This window comes from Tiliqua scincoides, chromosome 1, assembly GCF_035046505.1.
Source record: "Tiliqua scincoides isolate rTilSci1 chromosome 1, rTilSci1.hap2, whole genome shotgun sequence".
Taxonomy (NCBI): domain Eukaryota; kingdom Metazoa; phylum Chordata; class Lepidosauria; order Squamata; family Scincidae; genus Tiliqua; species Tiliqua scincoides.
Window position 1 is genome coordinate 203,603,198 of NC_089821.1, and position 19,025 is coordinate 203,622,222.

Consider the following 19,025-nt stretch of genomic DNA (forward strand, 5'->3'; position numbering starts at 1 on the left):
GGAGGCCTCTGTGACTACCACAGGATGCAGTGCATGCCCTACTGACACGGCTGCACCAAAACTGGAAAACTGGATAGGATTGGCCCCTAAATGTCCTCCTTTTTCCTGGGACATGCTGCGCGGGCGTGACAAGTAAGCCACAACCACCCCATTGTATTCCATGGAAAAGCAGCGCAGCTGTTCTGCCTGCTTACATCTGAGGAGGCTCTCCTTACACCTGAGAATAGTGGTGTCACAAGAGCCTCCTCTAGGGTAAGCAGGCAGGGCATAATCCATGGATTACTATGGGGTGGTTCTGCTTCACTATGGGGTGAGCAGGCCCCTGAAGGCAATGCATAGCCTTCTTGTGATTAATAAGATACATGTAATATGGTTTTAAATTTAGTAATAATATAGTGTTTAAATTAACTATGTGAAAGCAACATAAGTGTGCTTTCAGCTTTCATTTTGTCAGGTCCTCCATTTTGGGGGTGCCTTGTCCTCTTTTGTCTGGTCACCCTGCAAAGGTGGGATATAAATTCCGCTAATTATAATTATTTTTATTATAATTATTGATGTGCTGGATTTTGAAAACACTTTATTGAGGGGAACTAGTGTGTGGTAATAAAGATGTACCAATGAGTGCCTTTGCCCAGGCCTGACAGTGCTTCAGAGCCCCAGCCTGTGCAGGTCTACTCAGAAGTAAGCCCCGTTATAGTCAATGGGGCTTACTCCCAGGAAAGTGTGGCTAGGATAGCAGCCTAGCCTGGAGGAAAATTTAGGCTGCAGTCCTCTCCACACTTTCCTGGGAGTAAGCCGCATTGACTATAACGGGGCTTACTTCTGAACAGACGTGCCTACGATTGGGCTCATAGGCGGCGGCGCACGTAACGTCCCCCTCACAGGAGAGCTCGTCTGACTAATCACCCCCAAGGAAGAAGCTGCCTCAGGAAGTCACCTGACGCCCAAGGAGGCGCGAGACCCCGCCCATTCCTCCGCCCCGCGCTGCGTTCTGTGGGCGCTCGCGCGTCGTGACTCCTCCCCATCGCTCCAGTTTTAAGCCCCGCCCCTTTTGCGTGCTGACGCCCCGGTGCTCCAGCGGTTGCTCGTTCACTGCTTTGCTCGGCGGCACCACCACCAGCAGGAGGAGGGGTTGGGCGAGGGCGGCGCGGCGCAGTTTAATCGCAGGGGGGAGGCGAGACGAGGAGCGGAGCGAACCACGACCGGCTGGAGGGGGCGACGACGGCCTCTTAGCGTCTGGCTGCAGGCGCAGGAGGAGAGGTGAGTGTCTGCGCGTCTGAAGGCGCCGCTGGGAGCAGGCGGGGAGGGGGCGAGCTCGCCGCTCTGAGGCCTCTGCCGGGCCTGCCTCTCACTCCCTCACAACCGGCTGACCCGCCGCCCCCCCCCCGCGTCTTCCTTCCGGCAGACCCGAACAATGGCCCCGTGTCGTCGTCGTTGGCCGCCGCCGCGCGCGCCGAGAGAAGGCGAGCCCAAGAGCTCCAGGAGGGAGGGAGGGAGAGAGGGACGGGGGGCGGGCGTGCCTGCTCCTCAAAGGAGTCCGCCTCTCCTCCCTCCTCCCCCCGGACAGTCACTTGTTGGGAAAGGCCATTCACTGCCCTCCTTGCTTCTCCCCTCCCCCCAAGAACACCCAGAAAGAAGGTGCTTGGGGTTGTTTCCCAGCACACTTCTCTACTCAGAAGTAAGCCCCATTCATTTCAATGGGGCTTACTCTCAGGCAAGTACATATGGGGTGGTAGCCTTTGTTCTGGGTACTGGCTGTGACCACCCTGGCTACAGTCCTGCTGAGCACGTCACCTCCCACTCTGGGTGGTTTTGCTCCCTCCCTCTAGTTTGGGGGGGTGCAAAACCATCCCCCCTTCGTGCTGTTCCACCGCTGGGACCACCCCCAAAACATCAGAGGCAAAGCTAAGAGAAATACCATCATCCGGCGTTTTAATGAGCTAAAACTCGCCCAATCCTATGTGGGTCTACTCAGAAGAAAGTCCCATTGTAGACAGTGAAGTTTCCTCCCAGGTAAGTGGCTGGGACAACAGCCTCTGTGATTTTCAACCTTTTTCCTCTCATGGCATGCTGAAATTGTTAAGGCATGCCATCTGGGTTTTTGATGATTGACAAGGGACACTGTGCTGCTGATGGGGCAGGTGCGCATCCACCAACAACCCTACTGATAAATGACCCTCCCCCAAACTCCAGAGGCACACCTGCAGACTATTCGTGTCACACCGGTGTTCCATTGCACAGTGGTTGAAAATGGCTGAGCTAGCTGGTCGCATGTAATAAATAGTGAAAAGACAACCCTTCTTGGACCTATTGCTCAGTGAAGTGAAAAGCCCTTCTTGGACCTGTCCCATTATAGTTAATAGGGCTTACTCCCAGGAAAGTGTGGATAGGATTGCAGTAAGATGGAATAATTGAAAATTTTCAATTTTCGCACAGTCATGTTGCTTTTGACTAGATTTTGTATATATCCACCTATTGAGACCTTCCCAAGGGCCTAGGTTAGGCAGCTATTTTTGCTTTTGTATTGTTATGTTACAAAATATTGCCGTAGTATATGTGCTGTTCTTAGTAAGACAGCCTTTTGTAATTGACTGATTGTGTTTGTACTCATCCCAATGGTTTCCAAGTGCTTTTCCAGATGTTTTGGGATAGCATCCGATGCCCCTATGACTATTGGAATTACTCTAGCATTTGTGTGCCACAGTCTTTCAATTTCTGTTTGTAGATAATTTTCTCCAGTTCTTTATGTTCTACTGTCACCAGGTACTGCAATGTCTACTATCCAGACTTTCTTATCCTTCTTGTCAATAATGGTAATGTGTTGTGTGGCAAATGTTTGTTGGTTTGTAGTCTAAAATCTCAGAGCACTTTGACTTCTTCATTCTCTACCACTTTTTCAATTTTGTGGTTCCACCAGTTGTTACTTGCAGGCAGTTTATACTTTTTGCACAAGTTCCAGTGAATTATTGTTGCAACTTTGTCATGCTTTTCTTTGTAGTTAGTCTGCACAATCTTCTTGCAGCTGCTGATTAGGTGGTCCACAGTTTCTGTTATTATTATTAACATTAACAGTATATACACCACTTTTCAATGAAAAGTTCACAAAGCAGTTTACAGAAAATCAAAACAACCAGTGGCTCCCTGTCCCAAAAAGGGCTCAGAATCTAAAATGATGCAAAAAAAAACAACACATCAGTAGACAGCCAGTAGAAAAGACACTGCTGAGGTGAGGAGGGCCGGTAGCTCTGCCCCTGCTAAACAAGAGAGGAGCACCCATCCACTTCTTCCAATGTAATTGGAAAGCTTGTTTCCAGAATCTTTTCTAACTGGTTCAATTAAAAAGGTTCTGTCACTCCTACTTCTCATCTTAATGGTATCTGAACAGACCAGTGGAGGATGCATGGAAAAAAAATTGGACAGGACTTGGACAATGAGTTGCATTACACTTGCATGTAATATGGGTGCGTTTAACTTGGTGGGGGAAGAGAGAGAGAATTAAAATGTAAATATTGGTTATGTTCTGTTTGACCACAGAACTTATTTTTAATTGCTTTAAACCATTTTTGGTAAAAACATTTGCAGCTCCAGCATTAACTGCTGCATTGACACATTGCTTACACACAACACCTGCTGATTTTTATATACATGTGTCACAACTGCACTTTTTTCCTTACCAAATATCCTCAGGTTAAATTATGCTTTCTGGAGAAATATCTAAGTACAGTAGCACTAAATATCTATTACTGATGATCTACCTTTTACTTTTGGTCCTTCAAAACTTGTAGAGCAAGAATTTTATTTATTTATTTTTATTTAACACACAGAGACGTACAAACATATATCATACATTTAGGAGTGCTAAATACCATATGCCATTACTCATTAATCATACTGTATCTCCTAATCTACTACTCATCTACTTCTGCCTCTTATTAGTTTATCCATTTATTTATATAATATATACTAAATTTTCCCTAATGCCCTGTACTATATTTTCTTTTAGAGCAAGAGTTTTTGAAGGGAAAATCATGAAATAAACTCTGCAGTTCACTGAACAAATTACTTAAGCTGTAATTTTACAAAACTGGAGGCATGCTCCCATTGACAATGTTGTTATGTAAAAAGTGCTATCCATGTGATAGCATTATTAAGCCCTGAATAAGAAAACTGTCCAATACCCTGGAAGTTATTTTTAATTGGTTCATTTGTAGACAGTGAGATCTACAGGCTTGCAGTAGACTGATGCAGGTACAGCAGTGGCTGCTGTCCTCAAAGCTACGCAAAATATGGCTCACTGAGTAGAGTATTGAATGCTTTTCTATGTGCTGCCTTGTCTCTAGATGTGGGCCATCTTTCCCTTCTCCTTCATCTACTTCATTTCCCTGAATGCAGAAGACCTACTCATTGAAATCTAACACTTTATAACTGGATTGAGAAGGGAGGTTGTTGGTTCAATCTCCCTACTCAATTGTTTGTGTCCTGATTCTGAATGCCTGTTGTCAGCATTGAAAGGGCTAGAAATTGTCATCGTTGGCTGACACTTTGGCCCTCCAAGACTGCTTTGTATTTGACCAGTTAATATTTTAAACTTGAACTTATGTAATCTGTAAGGATAAGTGAGCTAAACATATAGAAGTGGTTGAGAAATGTGAAAGATGGCAATGAAGTGCTTTTAGTGAAAGTAGCAGTTTGTTTGGGCCTTGGGATTTTCTCACTGTGTTTCATTGTGTGTAATTTGGAGGTGAAAATAGGTTTGTGGCATAGTTTCTGAAAAATGAACAGTTGAGATTGCTTCTGTACTGATTTCTAAAAGGCTTCTGGGAATAGTCAGTAAAGAGATTACCCAATTTACCACTCTTTGGTTTAAATTCTGCATCAGAAACTTGATTACAAACCTTTCAGTGTATATGTGTTGGGCTTCATTTTGGGGAAAGCCTTCGTTTTTGGGTGGTTTTTTCAAGTTTCAAAATCTGTCACCTTAAATAAGGGAGTTGTGGATGGATATATTTTTTGCTATATATCTAATTTATTAAACAAAGTTCAATATGACAATACTGAACATTAGAGGCAGAGTAGCATACAAGATCTTCTGTAAGTGGCAAAATAAAGATGGCTCCAGTGGAACCAGCCTCTTTCCACTGGCACATGACACTATATAAAAGATGTTACTACCCCCAACATGTGTTTAGAATGGCACACTTTAGAATTAAAATCTACAATGACAGGAAACATCACTTATTTGTCATCTCAGTAGTCAATTTGTTTGACTGTGAACATGGAAATACATTCTGTTTCAAAGAGAAGCCATAGCATTCTTCTGTTAATGCCTGTTTGTCCATACCTTCAGCTAGGAGAATTTATTTCACCCATCTTTTAAGAAGCCTTGAAACAAGAATCTTTTGTACTTAAAAAATTTTTTTAGATTTGGGTAAGTAGCCAATAATCTGTGTTTCAGACTTGTAGCTGATCACTTATGAAATATTATTGCTGGTTTAAAATGTGTTAATAGATCCACATGTATCTTGCCACATACCACATACGTTAGAAAATTTACATTTAGCAAATGCAGATGTAAATACTCAAACACTAGTAGCTGAAAAAACGTCAGATAAAATTAATGAGGTGTGTTCTGATTTTTTCCAGTATTGCGTCTTGGAGAGATTAATGAAAATGTCACTCAACAGTACAGTAGTTTGGAGAGACGGCCAGGCTCTCTAGCCTGCTTGCTGTTGCTGTTTGCATTGGCTGAAGTACCTGTTCACCAGTGCACTTTCTGCCAAAGTTGATCCATGCCTGTAAATCTGATGCATATCAGAATGAGCATTTTAGGCTGCAACAGAATGGGACCTACTTCTGGATAAACAAGCATATGTTTGTGCTGTAAATGCACTTGCTTGCTATCAACACAACAGTGATTTCAGCAGGATGTGCATTCATATTCACATTCTGATGTGAGTACCATTGAAAACATTAAGACATGCATCTGACTTAAGCACATAGAAGCTTCTTATGCATGTATATATCCTTTCAATCATGATGTAAATGGCTGCTGTTCTTATAGGTATAGCATCCTATAATTAGAAGGATTGTTTTGTCCCATCCATCAGTGTAGCAATACTCTTCTAAGAGGTTGTGACTGAATAATAGGGTGGAGCCAAAAGCAAACCGTGGTGACTGCTTACATCGAACATATAGTATTTGTTTTATCTCCCGTTTCCTGTGGTCAGTCTTTGCCACATTCCTCTGACTTCAAGCCTGATAACTGTAACTTGAGTTGATGTTCATATTTGTAATACTTTTTTTTAAAGCTCAAATCAAACTCAGACTTTGCTTTTCTATGTATCAGCTGAGTAAGAAAAGGTAAAGAATTCCCTTCGGTTTGTGAGAGCAAATGGTGTTCTTTATCGCAGATCACTTTGCACTTGCAAAACATATTTAATTGTCAAGCAGCTGTGGTTGCTTTTGTGCAGCATTTTATCCTACACGTCCCCAATTATCTACTTCATTTCTATGTTCCTTGCTCCTGACCTATTCTCTTGCTGCTTTCTGCTCCTTCTCTAATGGTTAAATATTCTTCTGAATTCCCCCAAATGGTTTGGGTGTTGCATGCCTGAGTTCAGATGGTGTCATGAAGTGATCTTTGCTCATTCAAGAGTGCCCACTTTAGCATACTGCCTGCACAACAAGATCATGTTCTCGCAATATGTATTTAATTGTCAAGCAACAATTTCTGGTTATTTTCTCTGCCACTGAAACTTTGACTTGGGTTTCCTTAAGCCTGAGCATCTTCAGAGGTGCTTCAGGATATTTCTGTTCAGACCTATGTTGAATGCTGTAATCAGAGATCCACAAAACTATTTGTTGGGGAGGAGAAAGAAGTTAACAATACAGTCTCTACCTTAGTGAAGACTTGTGCTATGGTTTGGAGGAGGAAATTACAGCAGTAACAGAAGGTCCCTGACCGTCTGTAGGTCTTACTAGACTTTCGAGTTATGAACATCCAGCTTTTGTACTGGCTTGGTTGGGGCTTTGACACAGGCACAGCTGGGAGATCAGCAGAAAAAACCATGGCAGCTACTTGGAGACAATCTGAGCAGCTCAATAACTTAGAAAATAGCAATCACTTGCTGTGGCAACAAGGAAAAACAGCAACTCAATAACAGTGGATAACATTAAAATCAGGTTTCCTTGGGGCAGAAGAGAGGGAGAAGATGAAGGAAGCAGTCAGCTTGGCTAAGGCTGACTGGGCAGAGGGAGAGTTGAGAGATATTGAGAGGTGCAGGGGAACATTAATACTGTATGAGGAAAAGTGCGCCTTGAATGGAAATGACTCCAACAGCAGAATAACCAAACTCAGCCACCTTTTTACCACTGCCAAGTAGGAACAGGGGGAAGGTTAAAGGTGACCTAGAGTTTCTTTTTTTTTTTTCCACACAGGCCTGGAGTTTGTTCTAGGTCCCTTACAGGTGCCATCTATTCTCTTTGAAATGCAAATAGAAAGAAATTCCTACAGTCTAAATCTTTTAATTATGATTAATGTGACTGAAAATTAAGACCAAAGGAACGTTCTTATGACAGCAGCCTTCTCGGTTGTAATTGCTTTGGTCTGGTGGATACCCAAGAGTTGTACAGGTGTGCACCCCTTTGTGACATACCGGCTGGGATCACATATCCAATGACTGCATGTGGTCACTTGGTTGTCTGAGGGTGCATACCGCCACCCTCCAAATGTGAGGGGAGCTCTGCTCCCCTTGCCTCTGGAGGGTTGTCTGAGCCTCTGCAAGGCTCAGACTGAGGGAAATCACCTTTCTCATGCGGTTTCCTCTGTGAAACTGGAAGTCACGCAAGAGACACAATTTCCCTCAGTCTGAGCCTTACAGAGGCAGCGATCAGATATGCACTGCCTCTGGGAGCTTTAATGTCCCTACGGAGCTGAGCAGAGAAGAGCATCCCCTTCCCTGCCGAGGGTCCGCATTATGTCAAGCACTGCTTGATGATGGGGATTGCATTCCCAATCCCCGCTGTTAAGTGGCACACAACTGTACTTTTGCCCACAGGCAAGTCTTTGGAATTGCACTGGTTTCCCAAGTTATGGATGTCTGAGTTATAGATGGCTATGTTAGCCACGCAAGCACATTACATGCTTCAGTGGTGCTTTCATGTAGGCTCAGTAGTGCTGGGTTGGCAAGAACTGGATGTTTGTACTTAAGTATAGACCCCTGGAATCTAACCTGTACTTAAGTAGGGACTTAGAGTCCAGTCCTATCCACACTTACCTGGGACTAAGCCCCATTGACTATAGAGACTCTGAGTAGACAGGCATAGGATTGGGCTGTTAGTGTAGTCTCTCCTGTGCTTTCTTCCATTCTACTTGCTTGTGAATAGAAATGTGCAGGCCTGTGTATAAAAACTAGATAAAATGCTGGGGTTCTGAGGCCTTTAAAAAAAAAACTTAGTGGAAAAATTGGAAATTTGGGGAAAACACTGGGGGAGGGAACTCATCTGAAATATTTTCTCTTTGGAAGGATGAGAGAAGAATTTTATAAGGTGCTGTTTTAAAGCATTCTGTTCTTTACTCCCTAAACATGTGTCATGCTTTCTGATAGCCATGCAAGACCATCTACATTATTAAACAATTACAGATTTTGTGTATAGCAGGCATTAAATCCACCCACCTGTTTCTAATTCCTTCATCTTCTGCAGCATCGTCTTCTGCAGCAACTTCTAATGTGAAAGAAATTAATCTGTTTCGTAATAGACACCACATCAAGAAGCAAGCTGACATTGAAATAGTAAAGAAGCTTGTTTCAGTCCATGCAAATGTTTTATTCTTTAGAGTCTATGGAGATAAAAATGAAAATTCAGAATCTCAAGCTGCAGATTTTTCAGAAATGGATACATATTAGAGGAGGAAACTTGAAATGGTAGTATTTTTCAAAGCCATACTCTTTAAATTAATGCTTCTTACCTGAGCCATCTGCCCGTGTTAGAGGACTTGGGTACTAAATGGATATTATGGGGAGGATATCATTGGTATTGCTATGTAAAGACAGTTATAATACAAATATTTTTGTCTAGAAGAGCTTATAAACACCTGATATTCAGAATATCAGGGTTTAAATGAGGAGTTGTTTATTATTATTATTATTATTATTATTATTATTATTATTATTATTAACAACAGTATTTATATACCGCTTTTCAACTAAAAGTTCACAAAGCGGTTTACAGAGAAAAATCAAATAACTAAATGGCTTTGTTAAATGGAGTTTAACAAAGGATATTTTAATGTTGGCTGGGAAATCGCTAATACAGCCATTAAGTTTTCTTATAATCTTAGAATTATGCTGTGGCTAGTGATTACTAAATGTTGTTACATGATTTGTTGTTTCAGTGAAAACGAACAGATACAATTAAAAAGTTTATGCTGCATTCTCCTTATCTTACTGATTTATCTCCTAGCCAGGGGCCCAGAACCTAACCTTGAACTTGTTCACGTATTGCATCTGAACTAGGTCTAGGTGTGCAGAGACTCCTCTGGGGAAAGAAACAGAGTAGTAATTTAAGAGCTCCTTCCCTCTCTCTATGTGTGTAGAAGCAAGTACAGGTCAGGGCATCCATATCCATGGCTTCTGTATCTACAGATCTGGCTCAATGCGGCTCGTCTCAGGAGGGCATAAAAAGGCCCAAACTGTGGATTTCATTATCCATGTTTTTCTGTATTCAGGCGTGGGTGTCTGAGAACAGATCTCCGACGGATGCCAAGCCTCACCTGTATGTTACAGAGATGGAGAACATAGGAACAAACCTGCTGCTTGGAATGGGAAGAAAAAAGGAGAGTAGTTCAAAGAAATCTATGATGATGTGGAGAGTGGAGGGACTGAAGAATGAATTTTAAAAATACAGTGATGCCTGGCAAGATGAAATTAATTCGTTCCATGAGTTGTTTTGTATTGCGAAAACTTTGTCTTGCGAGGCATCACTGCAAACTGCAAACAAACAAACAAAAAAATTCGTCTTGCGAAACACGGCCATAGAAAAATTCGTCTTGCGAGTCACCAAAAAAATCGCAAGCCGCTTTCGTCTTGCAAGTTTTTCGTTGTGCGAGGCATTCGTCTTGTGAGGCACCACTGTACAGAGTTGGAATTGTAACTTGAAAGTTTTTTCCACTGTTAATGTAGCTATCTGGCTAGCTAGAGTTAGTAAAAAAAATATTTTAAAAGTCAATGGTTTCAGTTGTAAACCCCTGCCTGGAGTGTTTTTTTTGTTTTTTTTTAAAAAGGACCTTCTCACCTGATGGTAGTGTTCTTATTTAAAGAACAGTTCTATGGTTTTGCACAAGAGATGTCAATAAGGAGGTTATTACTCAAAAGTTTAAAGAAGGTCAGTCACAACCTTCCCAGAGCTCTCTTCAATTATATACATTACCAATAACCTCACTCGAGGACCTGTCAGTTCATATAAATGTAATGCATACAGTAAAATCTCACTTAAATAGATATGTTAGGCAGTTGAATATGTACATCCTCAAGTTCAGTAGAAATGTCTCAGTATTGGTATAACCTTTTCTGCAAAAAATAAAATGTAATGCTATTTGGGTGGTTAGGTGTCTTTACACTTTGTATCGTATTGTGTTTAATGGTACACAGTGCTACATAGTGGAGCCTTTCAGTTGGTGGGTTGACAAGAAAGGTCAAAGATCAAAGATTATGTACAACAAATGAAAACATTGCATCAGATTAGGTGGTATGGAACTTAAACATTGGGGACTCAACATTAGCATGAACAGTGCTGCTCATCTGAAGTTAACATTTATTGGTGTTTCACTTTTGCACAGGGGGAGGGGTGGGCAGATTGGACCTGGGGGAGGATTGGCAGCACCAGCATGCACTGTATCCTAACATCATGAAAGAATGAATACTTCAGTTGTTTGCTTCTTCCCCTCTGCTTTTTCCCCCTTTTTATATCTTGTTACTTGGGTTGTAAGATGTTGTAAAATATAAGCCACCTTGAATGCTTTGGCAGAAAGATGGTATATAAATGGTTGACAGTACGTTTTTTCCTTTTAACTTGTAGTGAAACCCTGGCATTGCTTGTATTCAGCCAGCAGCACACAAGAAGAATGAGCTGTTGGTGGGAAATGGAGCCCTTCACTCTGACTGGATGCATTTAAAAATCTCCCTTTAATTTTGCAATATGTTCCAAGAAAAGCCATAAGAAGTAAACAAGGTAAGATTTTCGCTGGAATATAGATCTTCTAGTTGAAGTGCAGTTTATTGGAGTTCAAATATGTCTTCTGTTTTATAACATAAACCATTGCACCATATTTTTATTTTTATTTTGAAGCAGTGACTCAGACACAGCATAACTTTTCTAGCACCAGTATAATAGGTCAACCTGTTGTCCTGTCTTTAGCACAGGTTGTCCTGTTTGAGGTCACCCAACCCATCTATAATTTCTGCACAGCTGAGCTATAGAAGGTTGATGGTACAATTCTGGGTGTTGCACTGCATCAGTGTCTTCAGTCACTGAAAGCCTGCACAGGAGCACACTGGGAAAACCAAGCTCTTTTCTCAGAAGCAGAACTGTTATTCTGCCCCACAGAAGATCACACCTTTATAGCACTGGTTGAAACTTAAACCAGATAGGACTGGGGTACCACACAATTCCAGAGCCAAGAAAGAATAATCTGTAATTGTAAATATAAATTGTTACCACTTCAAACATACAATAGGACACTTTCAGAAAAATTAAAACTGTTAATGGGAAAAGACTCCAAAATTGTATCTTAATTAAATCTTGGCTAACTGCAAAGTTAATGGCCCAATCCTATCTTGGGCCTGTACTGGGAACAGTGCTTTTAGTAGGTGTGCCTGTGGGAAGGCTGAGCCTTCCCACTGGTGCCAGCAGCCACAGCAAGACCCACCAGACCAGGTAAGTCCAGCGCAGAAGGTAGACAAACTGGGCCTGGAAGGGGTGCAAGATCAGCAGTGCTGGCGCATGCTGTATCCTGTCTGCCTTCCTAAGCTGATCTGCCAACATGGATCAATTCTGGCTTGCCCCCGCACTATTGCTGGCATAAGTTCAGGTTAACCCATTGTGGCTTGTGGGGTTTACTCTCTGCAAATGTCCCCTTACCCCGAGGAGGCCTCCAGCAGTCGAAACTCCACCACAGGATGCAGTGGGTTGATCCACCTTGTTGGAGGTTAAATGGTTCTAATATTTTCTTTGTTATGGTGGCATGTTTGAATACATTACTTTATGTAGTTAATGAGTGCTGTGAGGCTCTGGGTTTCTCTGTCATCTTTAATTGTGAAATTACTCATTTCTATCAAATGCCTCTTAAATCTAGTTTTTTAATTCCCAAGCCTACTGAAAGGATAACAAGACCAAGACCTAGTTTATTAGAAGAAAGCTATAAACAGTAGCACACGCTTCTGGGATTAAAACTACCATGAAATAAATGATCGCATGGTCATTTGAAGAGGGTATATATATTTATTGGAAACCTCTGTTTAATTCTTTATTAATGAGATGTCTGGAAAGCTGCCTCACTTCTATTCTGATAGAAGCTAAGGTCCTGGTGAAAACCAAATCATCTAGTCTTCTGCACAGAACTGTGTGTAGAATCTCATTTGCTGCTAAGATATCCAGAAACAATAAATTAGATAGATGATTTGCAGCCCTAAAGGATACAGCTGCCCACACATTTGATGCTGTCACTGGAGTGTCAGGTACAGCAACTTTGACTGTTTTTTGTGACCCAAATTCCATAGATGCACGTTCAAAGGCTACCTGACTTACCTGGCAAACACAAAATTACATGCATGAGATTGAGGGAGAACCCCTCTAGGGTGCAAAACTAACCCAACACAAGTTCTGGAACATGTGGAATTATTGCCCTATACTAAAGGCAGAAAGAAATGGGGTAGTCAAGGATTACTAAAGCCACTGTTTTTATATTAATTGTGTGTGTGAGACGTAATTTAAGTGTCCCAAAAACCACGATATAAGCTGATGTTTCTGTGACCTACTGTGACATAATATTGTGTGATGTGAACCCCAAATTTTCCTTCAGGTACAACACTGGCTTATTTATTGCTTATTTTCATTTATTGGCTTGTGCATCTATTAAAGAATTGCATTACTATAGAAATAGTATAGGATTCCAAGTCGGATTGGAATTCAGGAGCTTATTATTTTGCTTGTAAAACAAATTCAGGATATATTGCCTCATAGTTTTCCTGTTCCTGACAGCAGCTTTTTAATATTGAAAGTATGGATGGAGCACTGGGTAGTATCCTTGGCTTATTGTTGCACAACAATCACAAGGGCAAGCCACCTTCCTGTCCAAAGGCCCTGAGCACCTTGACAAACTGCTATAGGCAGCAGCATGGCATGTGTGGAGGATATACATAAGGCATGAAGGGAATTGTTATGACTCTCAGCAATGACTTTTCAGAGTAGGAGCTTTACTGGGATGAACAAGGTGGCTTGCATTCATCCAAGTTATGTGAGCACGAAATAAGAGTGGTACGTTTGCCTAGGTATAGAATGAGTCTTCTTCAGAGTGGAATATAACTTGCACTAATGTTTGACTGAATTCATCGTAGATACTAGTCTATAAGTCGATCGCACAGATAAGTTGAGGGCAGGTTTTAAGCCAAAAATAATGGAATTTTCTATGACTCTAAAATAAGTCGAATGTTAAACTTGGGGGGGGGGGGTCTGGGTCTTAACTAATTTTGTCTGCTTTTACCCAAGGCCAGATCCTGAAAAATAACCTACCAGTAATTGTTACCTAAGACTGTAGTCTCTAATTTATTAAAAACATAAGTATTAAAAACATAGTATAAATCTATAGTATGTACACATAGTAAAAACATAGTATTAAAATAATAGTATACCTAGCATAGTAAAACAGTATTAAGAACATAGTCTCTCATTAAAAACTATGATCTATCTCATAGATCATAAAATACGTTTTTATTCATTAACTTTTAAAATTGTATTCTTCCCAACCTTTTTGTAAACACTATCCGAATAAGGCCACAATTCCATCCACATTTTCCTGAGAGTAAGCACCATTGACTTTAATGGGACTTACTTCTGAGTAGACAAGCATAGGATTGGGCTCTAAGTACACTGTCAACAGTATAGCAGTAGAAACATTAATCAAATCCTCCTTTAAGGGGCCTGGTGTGTTAAGCTAGAGATTCTACATATAACACACAACTTAGATCACATAACTGGGAGTGTGCAATTCAGTTCACAGCAGAGAGACAAGCAGTAAGGAATTGTGAGCATATGTAGCTGCATAGTTGCAACCTGATTTACTGAGAAGTAGACCCTCTGCAGGAGGACTGACGGTGGCGCCTGCTCCTGGGCTTGTGTGGGGTTGCCGGCGGCTGCGCCACCTGCCCGCTTGCTCCTGGCTGGTCACCCCATTGTGCCGGGAGCTGGAGGAGCCCCAGAGGAGGTAGGGCACTACGAGGTTAGCCTGCTGGCCCAGCGCTCCCTGTGCCCTCCCAGAGTCCGCCGTGTGCACTCCCCGCCACAGTCCTGCTGCCCATGGGGGGAGAGATTAGAGCAGAGTGGGAACGTCTTATGCTGCCCACTCCTGAGTGAGCAGGGAGGAAGGCATGCTGCCCCTGTGCCGGGGAGCACCTGGCAGGGAGTGGGAATCGCAGGACGCTCCCCATGTGCTCCTTGCCCTCCATTGGTCTGGCAATGGCGGTGGCAGCAGCCAGCACACCCACACTCTGTTCCCTCCCCCTGCGGGCAGCAGGACTGCAGCGTGAGTGTGCGAGGCAGGCTCCAAGAGGGTGCAGGGCAATGTCGGGCCAGCAGGCTTCTCCCGCCACCTGGCAGGATGGGGGGACCAGCTGGGCAGGAGGCACCACTGCCAGGAATCACACCTGAGGCCTGGAGGAGGTGCTGCTGCCTGTCTTCCTGTAGAGTTCCCCCCGACCTGCGCCTGTTGCAGATGGCCCCTTGCCCCCTCCATCTGCCTGGGTGACTGCACAGGTAAGGCAAGGGGGTGATTTACACATAATTTTTTGGCACAAATTCCTCACCTTATAGGCAAGTATCTACAATAGTTTGATATGGTGCATGTGCTTACCTAATTGGCTTTAGAAATAATATTTAGTGGAATTCATAAGTCACAGAAAAATAGAGTATAACATTTTTGCAAACACATTGAGATGTGAGAAGCATTCTGAATGCTGGTATTAGCAGAAAGTATAAAAGAAATGGGAAATTCTGACCTTTGGGACAGCTATAAGAGTTTGTCTGAAAGGGGGGCGGTGTCTGGTACTCGGGGCACTGGTGATGATGATGATGATCAGAAGCAAAGCAATTCTATAGAACTGCCTTGCTGTCAGCATTCAAGCATAAAGTTCTATCTCCCTCCTTCTAGGTTAATGTTAACAAGCCCTATTTATTGATCCCATTTGCTTCTAGACCTTCAGAGAGATCAGTGCAATGTATGTTTCCCAACCTCATTTTATCCTCACAACTCTTAAGCTGCGGAAGTAATCACTGCCCACCTCTGAGCTTCATGACTGAACAGTAACTTGAATCTGGGTTTTTTCACAGTCTGCGTCATCCGCTGTGAACTAGTATGTGCCAGTGTCTAAGGCCTAACTGCTTATGTGTACTTCTGTAACATGGAACTATTTCAACAATTTATAAACAGTTGAAGTTAGTCATATGGTGAGTAAAGCTGGGTAATGTCATGTCATGCTAAACCATATGATCTTTTTGATCCTCTAGGATGGCCGGTTGTGGTGAAATCGATCATTCAATCAATATGCTTCCCACAAATAGGAAGACAAATGACCCCTGTTCCAGCACAGCACCAGCTCTTATGGTCCCTGAGTGTGCTATTTGTTTGCAAACATGTGTCCACCCTGTGAGTCTGCCTTGTAAACATGTCTTCTGCTATTTGTGTGTGAAAGGAGCTTCCTGGCTGGGAAAACGATGTGCACTTTGTCGGCAAGAGATCCCGGAGGACTTCCTTGATAAGCCAACTTTATTGTCACCTGAGGAACTCAAAGCAGCCAGTAGAGGCAATGGGGAATATGCTTGGTACTATGAAGGTAGAAATGGCTGGTGGCAGTATGATGAACGTACCAGTAGGGAGCTGGAAGATGCCTTTTCTAAAGGTAAAAAGAGCACTGAAATGTTAATTGCTGGGTTCTTGTATGTGGCAGATCTTGAAAACATGGTTCAGTATAGGAGAAATGAGCATGGACGTCGCAGGAAAATAAAACGGGACATAATAGATATTCCAAAGAAGGGAGTGGCTGGGCTTAGGTTGGACTGTGACTCTGCTATCAATCTAGCAAGAGAGAGCTCTGCTGATGGTGCAGACAGTACACCAGCTCTAGGGGCAGCTGCTGGGCAGACTCTAGCACCTGTTTCTGTTAGACCCCTACCTTCACTAGATGGTCAGCTGACAAGTCCTGCAACGCCATCACCTGAAGCAAGTACTCTAGAGAATGCTTTTGCCAGCTTACAAATAAATGGAGACAGTATGGTTGAAAGGAGCCATAGGGGAGAGGGAGAGGAAGACCATGAATCACCGTCTTTTAGTAGGGTGCCAGTTGTTGACACCTCCATTGAGGAAACAGAATCGGATGCTAGCAGCGATAGCGAGGATGTATCTGCCCAGCTTCAGCTGCCTATATCCTCTGCTCAGCAGAGACATCTGAATACAAATCAGCCAGCCCTGGACAGACCAGTGCCAGGGAGTGGGGTGGGAAGCACCAGTGTAAGATCTAGAAGGCCTGATGGACAGTGCACAGTAACTGAAGTTTAAATCTAGAGCCATGTTTTGAAAACTCAGTCTTATACCTGTATATTTTGTCTGTATTGGCATTGTGCTCCAGCCTAGCAGTGTATTTAAAGTGTTTTGGGGTGGGAGAGGGGAAGGGGGGAGAAAAAACAAACTTGGGCCTCTAACTTTAAAGGCTGGTCTCTTAACATGTCTTGGCTGGAAGACTCAATGTTTAAAAACAAAACTGGGGATGTGTTAATGAGTTGAGAGCTACTTAGCAATACCCAGTTTCATAAATGTCTTTCATGCTTTATTTTGTAGTATATTTCCTTACCCCAGTAAAAAGAATCCTATCCCTTTTTTGACCAATGTATATTCACTGTACAACTTGAAAAAGTCATCATTATTTGTTGCATTAAGTATCTTTACTATCTGCATGGAGTGGTGTATGGAAGGACTATTAAAGGAAATTAACAAGAGCTTGGTTATGAGCAGGATGCTTAATTTTTAACGTAAAGTAGGTGTGACTTCTGAAGTTCAGATGTTTTATTAAAACAGCAATCATCTTCCTGAATGAAATTTCTGTTGCAGAGTTCTACTTGTAAACACTTCATGGTGTCTTCATTGGCTCTTTTGTCTAGTCCTTGTAGCTTGTTTGTCTGTCTTGATGTCTTGTTTTTGTTACAAAATTTATAATTTAATAAACTACATTTTATCAACAGTCTGAGCTTTTAACACATAGCATCCAAATGACACTGAAGGTAATTTGGAAAGGTGAAGGATCATAACTAAGTGGTGAAAGTACATTATTTGCAAACAGGAGATCCCTGGGTTTGATTGCCTTGGAGGTAACAAGTTCAGGTGGCAGGTGCAGAGAGGGACTTCACCTGAGACCCTGGAGAGCTGCTATCCATCAGATGATACTGGCCTAGATGGGCCAGTGCTTAATCAGCTACCTGTACCCACAGCTACCTTCAAACATAATTATCGATCAAAGGGGCAAATGCAATGGTTTATTTACAAAAGTTTAAGGGCAAAGTATTTGAACCACTGTAGGTATGCTTACCGAAACATGACCAAATCATGTATTTTGAGCTAAGCTAACTTCAATTAAACATGTAAATATCCAAACTGTAGCTAGGCAGATGAGAAACTTGATATAAAGGTTCTCTCTCATCTTTTCAGCTAGCAAATTGTGTTATCTCTTGAGGTAAGAGGTCATACAATCTAGTATTGTAACCCCTATGTCAAGAGCTTCAGCTGACCTGAATGGCTAGTTTTAATGCAGTTCTCGCAGTAGGAATTCTGTAAATAACTCCTATTTGGACAGTCTAGCTGTTAACATCTGACACAGCATGCTAAAATTAATAAACTAGTCTTATTAATGTTTTTTTTCAAACCATGTGTTGTCCAGCTTCATACTTGGGGAAGTACCTGACAGTTTGCTCTTTGTACCCAGATTGCACTCTCCCCTGTAAGTCTCACTGGGCATACTTCTGAGTAAACTTTCCTAGGATTTTACCATGAGCCACTAAAATCAAGAAAGCAAAGCCATACTGTTGTTTGACAGTTATCATGAGTCTTTGTGATAGATTCTTATTCTCAGATGTGAGAAATGGTAGACATATATTTGGAAAGCACAAAACCAAAGTTGCTGCTGCAGCTTGGAATGCATCACCTATCACAATTTGATTTCTGTAACCTTTTTCACAAGAAGGCTAGATATTGGCTGCCAAACTAATACCGGAAATTACCTCCTTTGAGTAGGTTTTGCAAGTATCAGGTAGGTTTGTTCTACAACCTGATATGAAGTGAATTCCTTTCTTTTTTTTTTTTTTACAAAGGAAAGCTAACCATTTTCAGGATATTTTAACTGTTTTGAAATTATGAGGTATCCATTAGCTTAGTTACAGCTGTCATGGAGGTGCTTAGCACAAAAATACATCTGCTGATGTATTTATGTAACCGCATATATGCCTATGAACATTTGTGAATGACCTGGAAGCTGCCCCCTCAGGCTGATGAGAGCAAGCAGGGCTAACTGCTGAGACTGGCTCCCAAATAAACCTGTATAGAGGATTACATCTAATGATTACATCTAATGAGTGGTAAGATTTCCAGTATTCATCAAACACACCTTACTGTAGCAGCCAGACAGATGCCATACTGTATGGTAAGGATATCGTCAGTTTCAACCTCACCCATTTTATCCATACCCTGTATTTACTCTTGATGTGCTTCC

At 42.2% G+C, this 19,025-nt stretch overlaps 1 protein-coding gene across 2 annotated transcripts; it reads left to right on the plus strand.

Annotated features, from left to right (window-relative positions):
* The first annotated feature begins 1,098 nt into the window (after positions 1 to 1,098).
* On the plus strand, positions 1,099 to 17,349 carry RNF146 (ring finger protein 146). Of its 2 annotated transcripts, none has more exons than XM_066614326.1 (3): positions 1,099 to 1,260; positions 11,077 to 11,229; positions 15,778 to 17,349. In XM_066614326.1, exon 3 carries the CDS (start codon positions 15,779 to 15,781, stop codon positions 16,823 to 16,825), a length of 1,047 nt encoding a protein of 348 aa, XP_066470423.1. In that variant the 5' UTR covers positions 1,099 to 1,260; positions 11,077 to 11,229; position 15,778; the 3' UTR covers positions 16,826 to 17,349. The 2 variants fall into 2 exon arrangements, with proteins under 2 accessions (XP_066470423.1, XP_066470433.1); XM_066614336.1 differs by lacking the exon at positions 1,099 to 1,260 and adding an exon at positions 1,776 to 2,013.
* Positions 17,350 to 19,025: the final 1,676 nt, after the last annotated feature.

Bases quoted from the DNA above. Each gene is read 5' to 3' on its own strand.
- RNF146 (XM_066614326.1), top strand. From the start codon at position 15,779: ATGGCCGGTTGTGGTGAAATCGATCATTCAATCAATATGCTTCCCACA.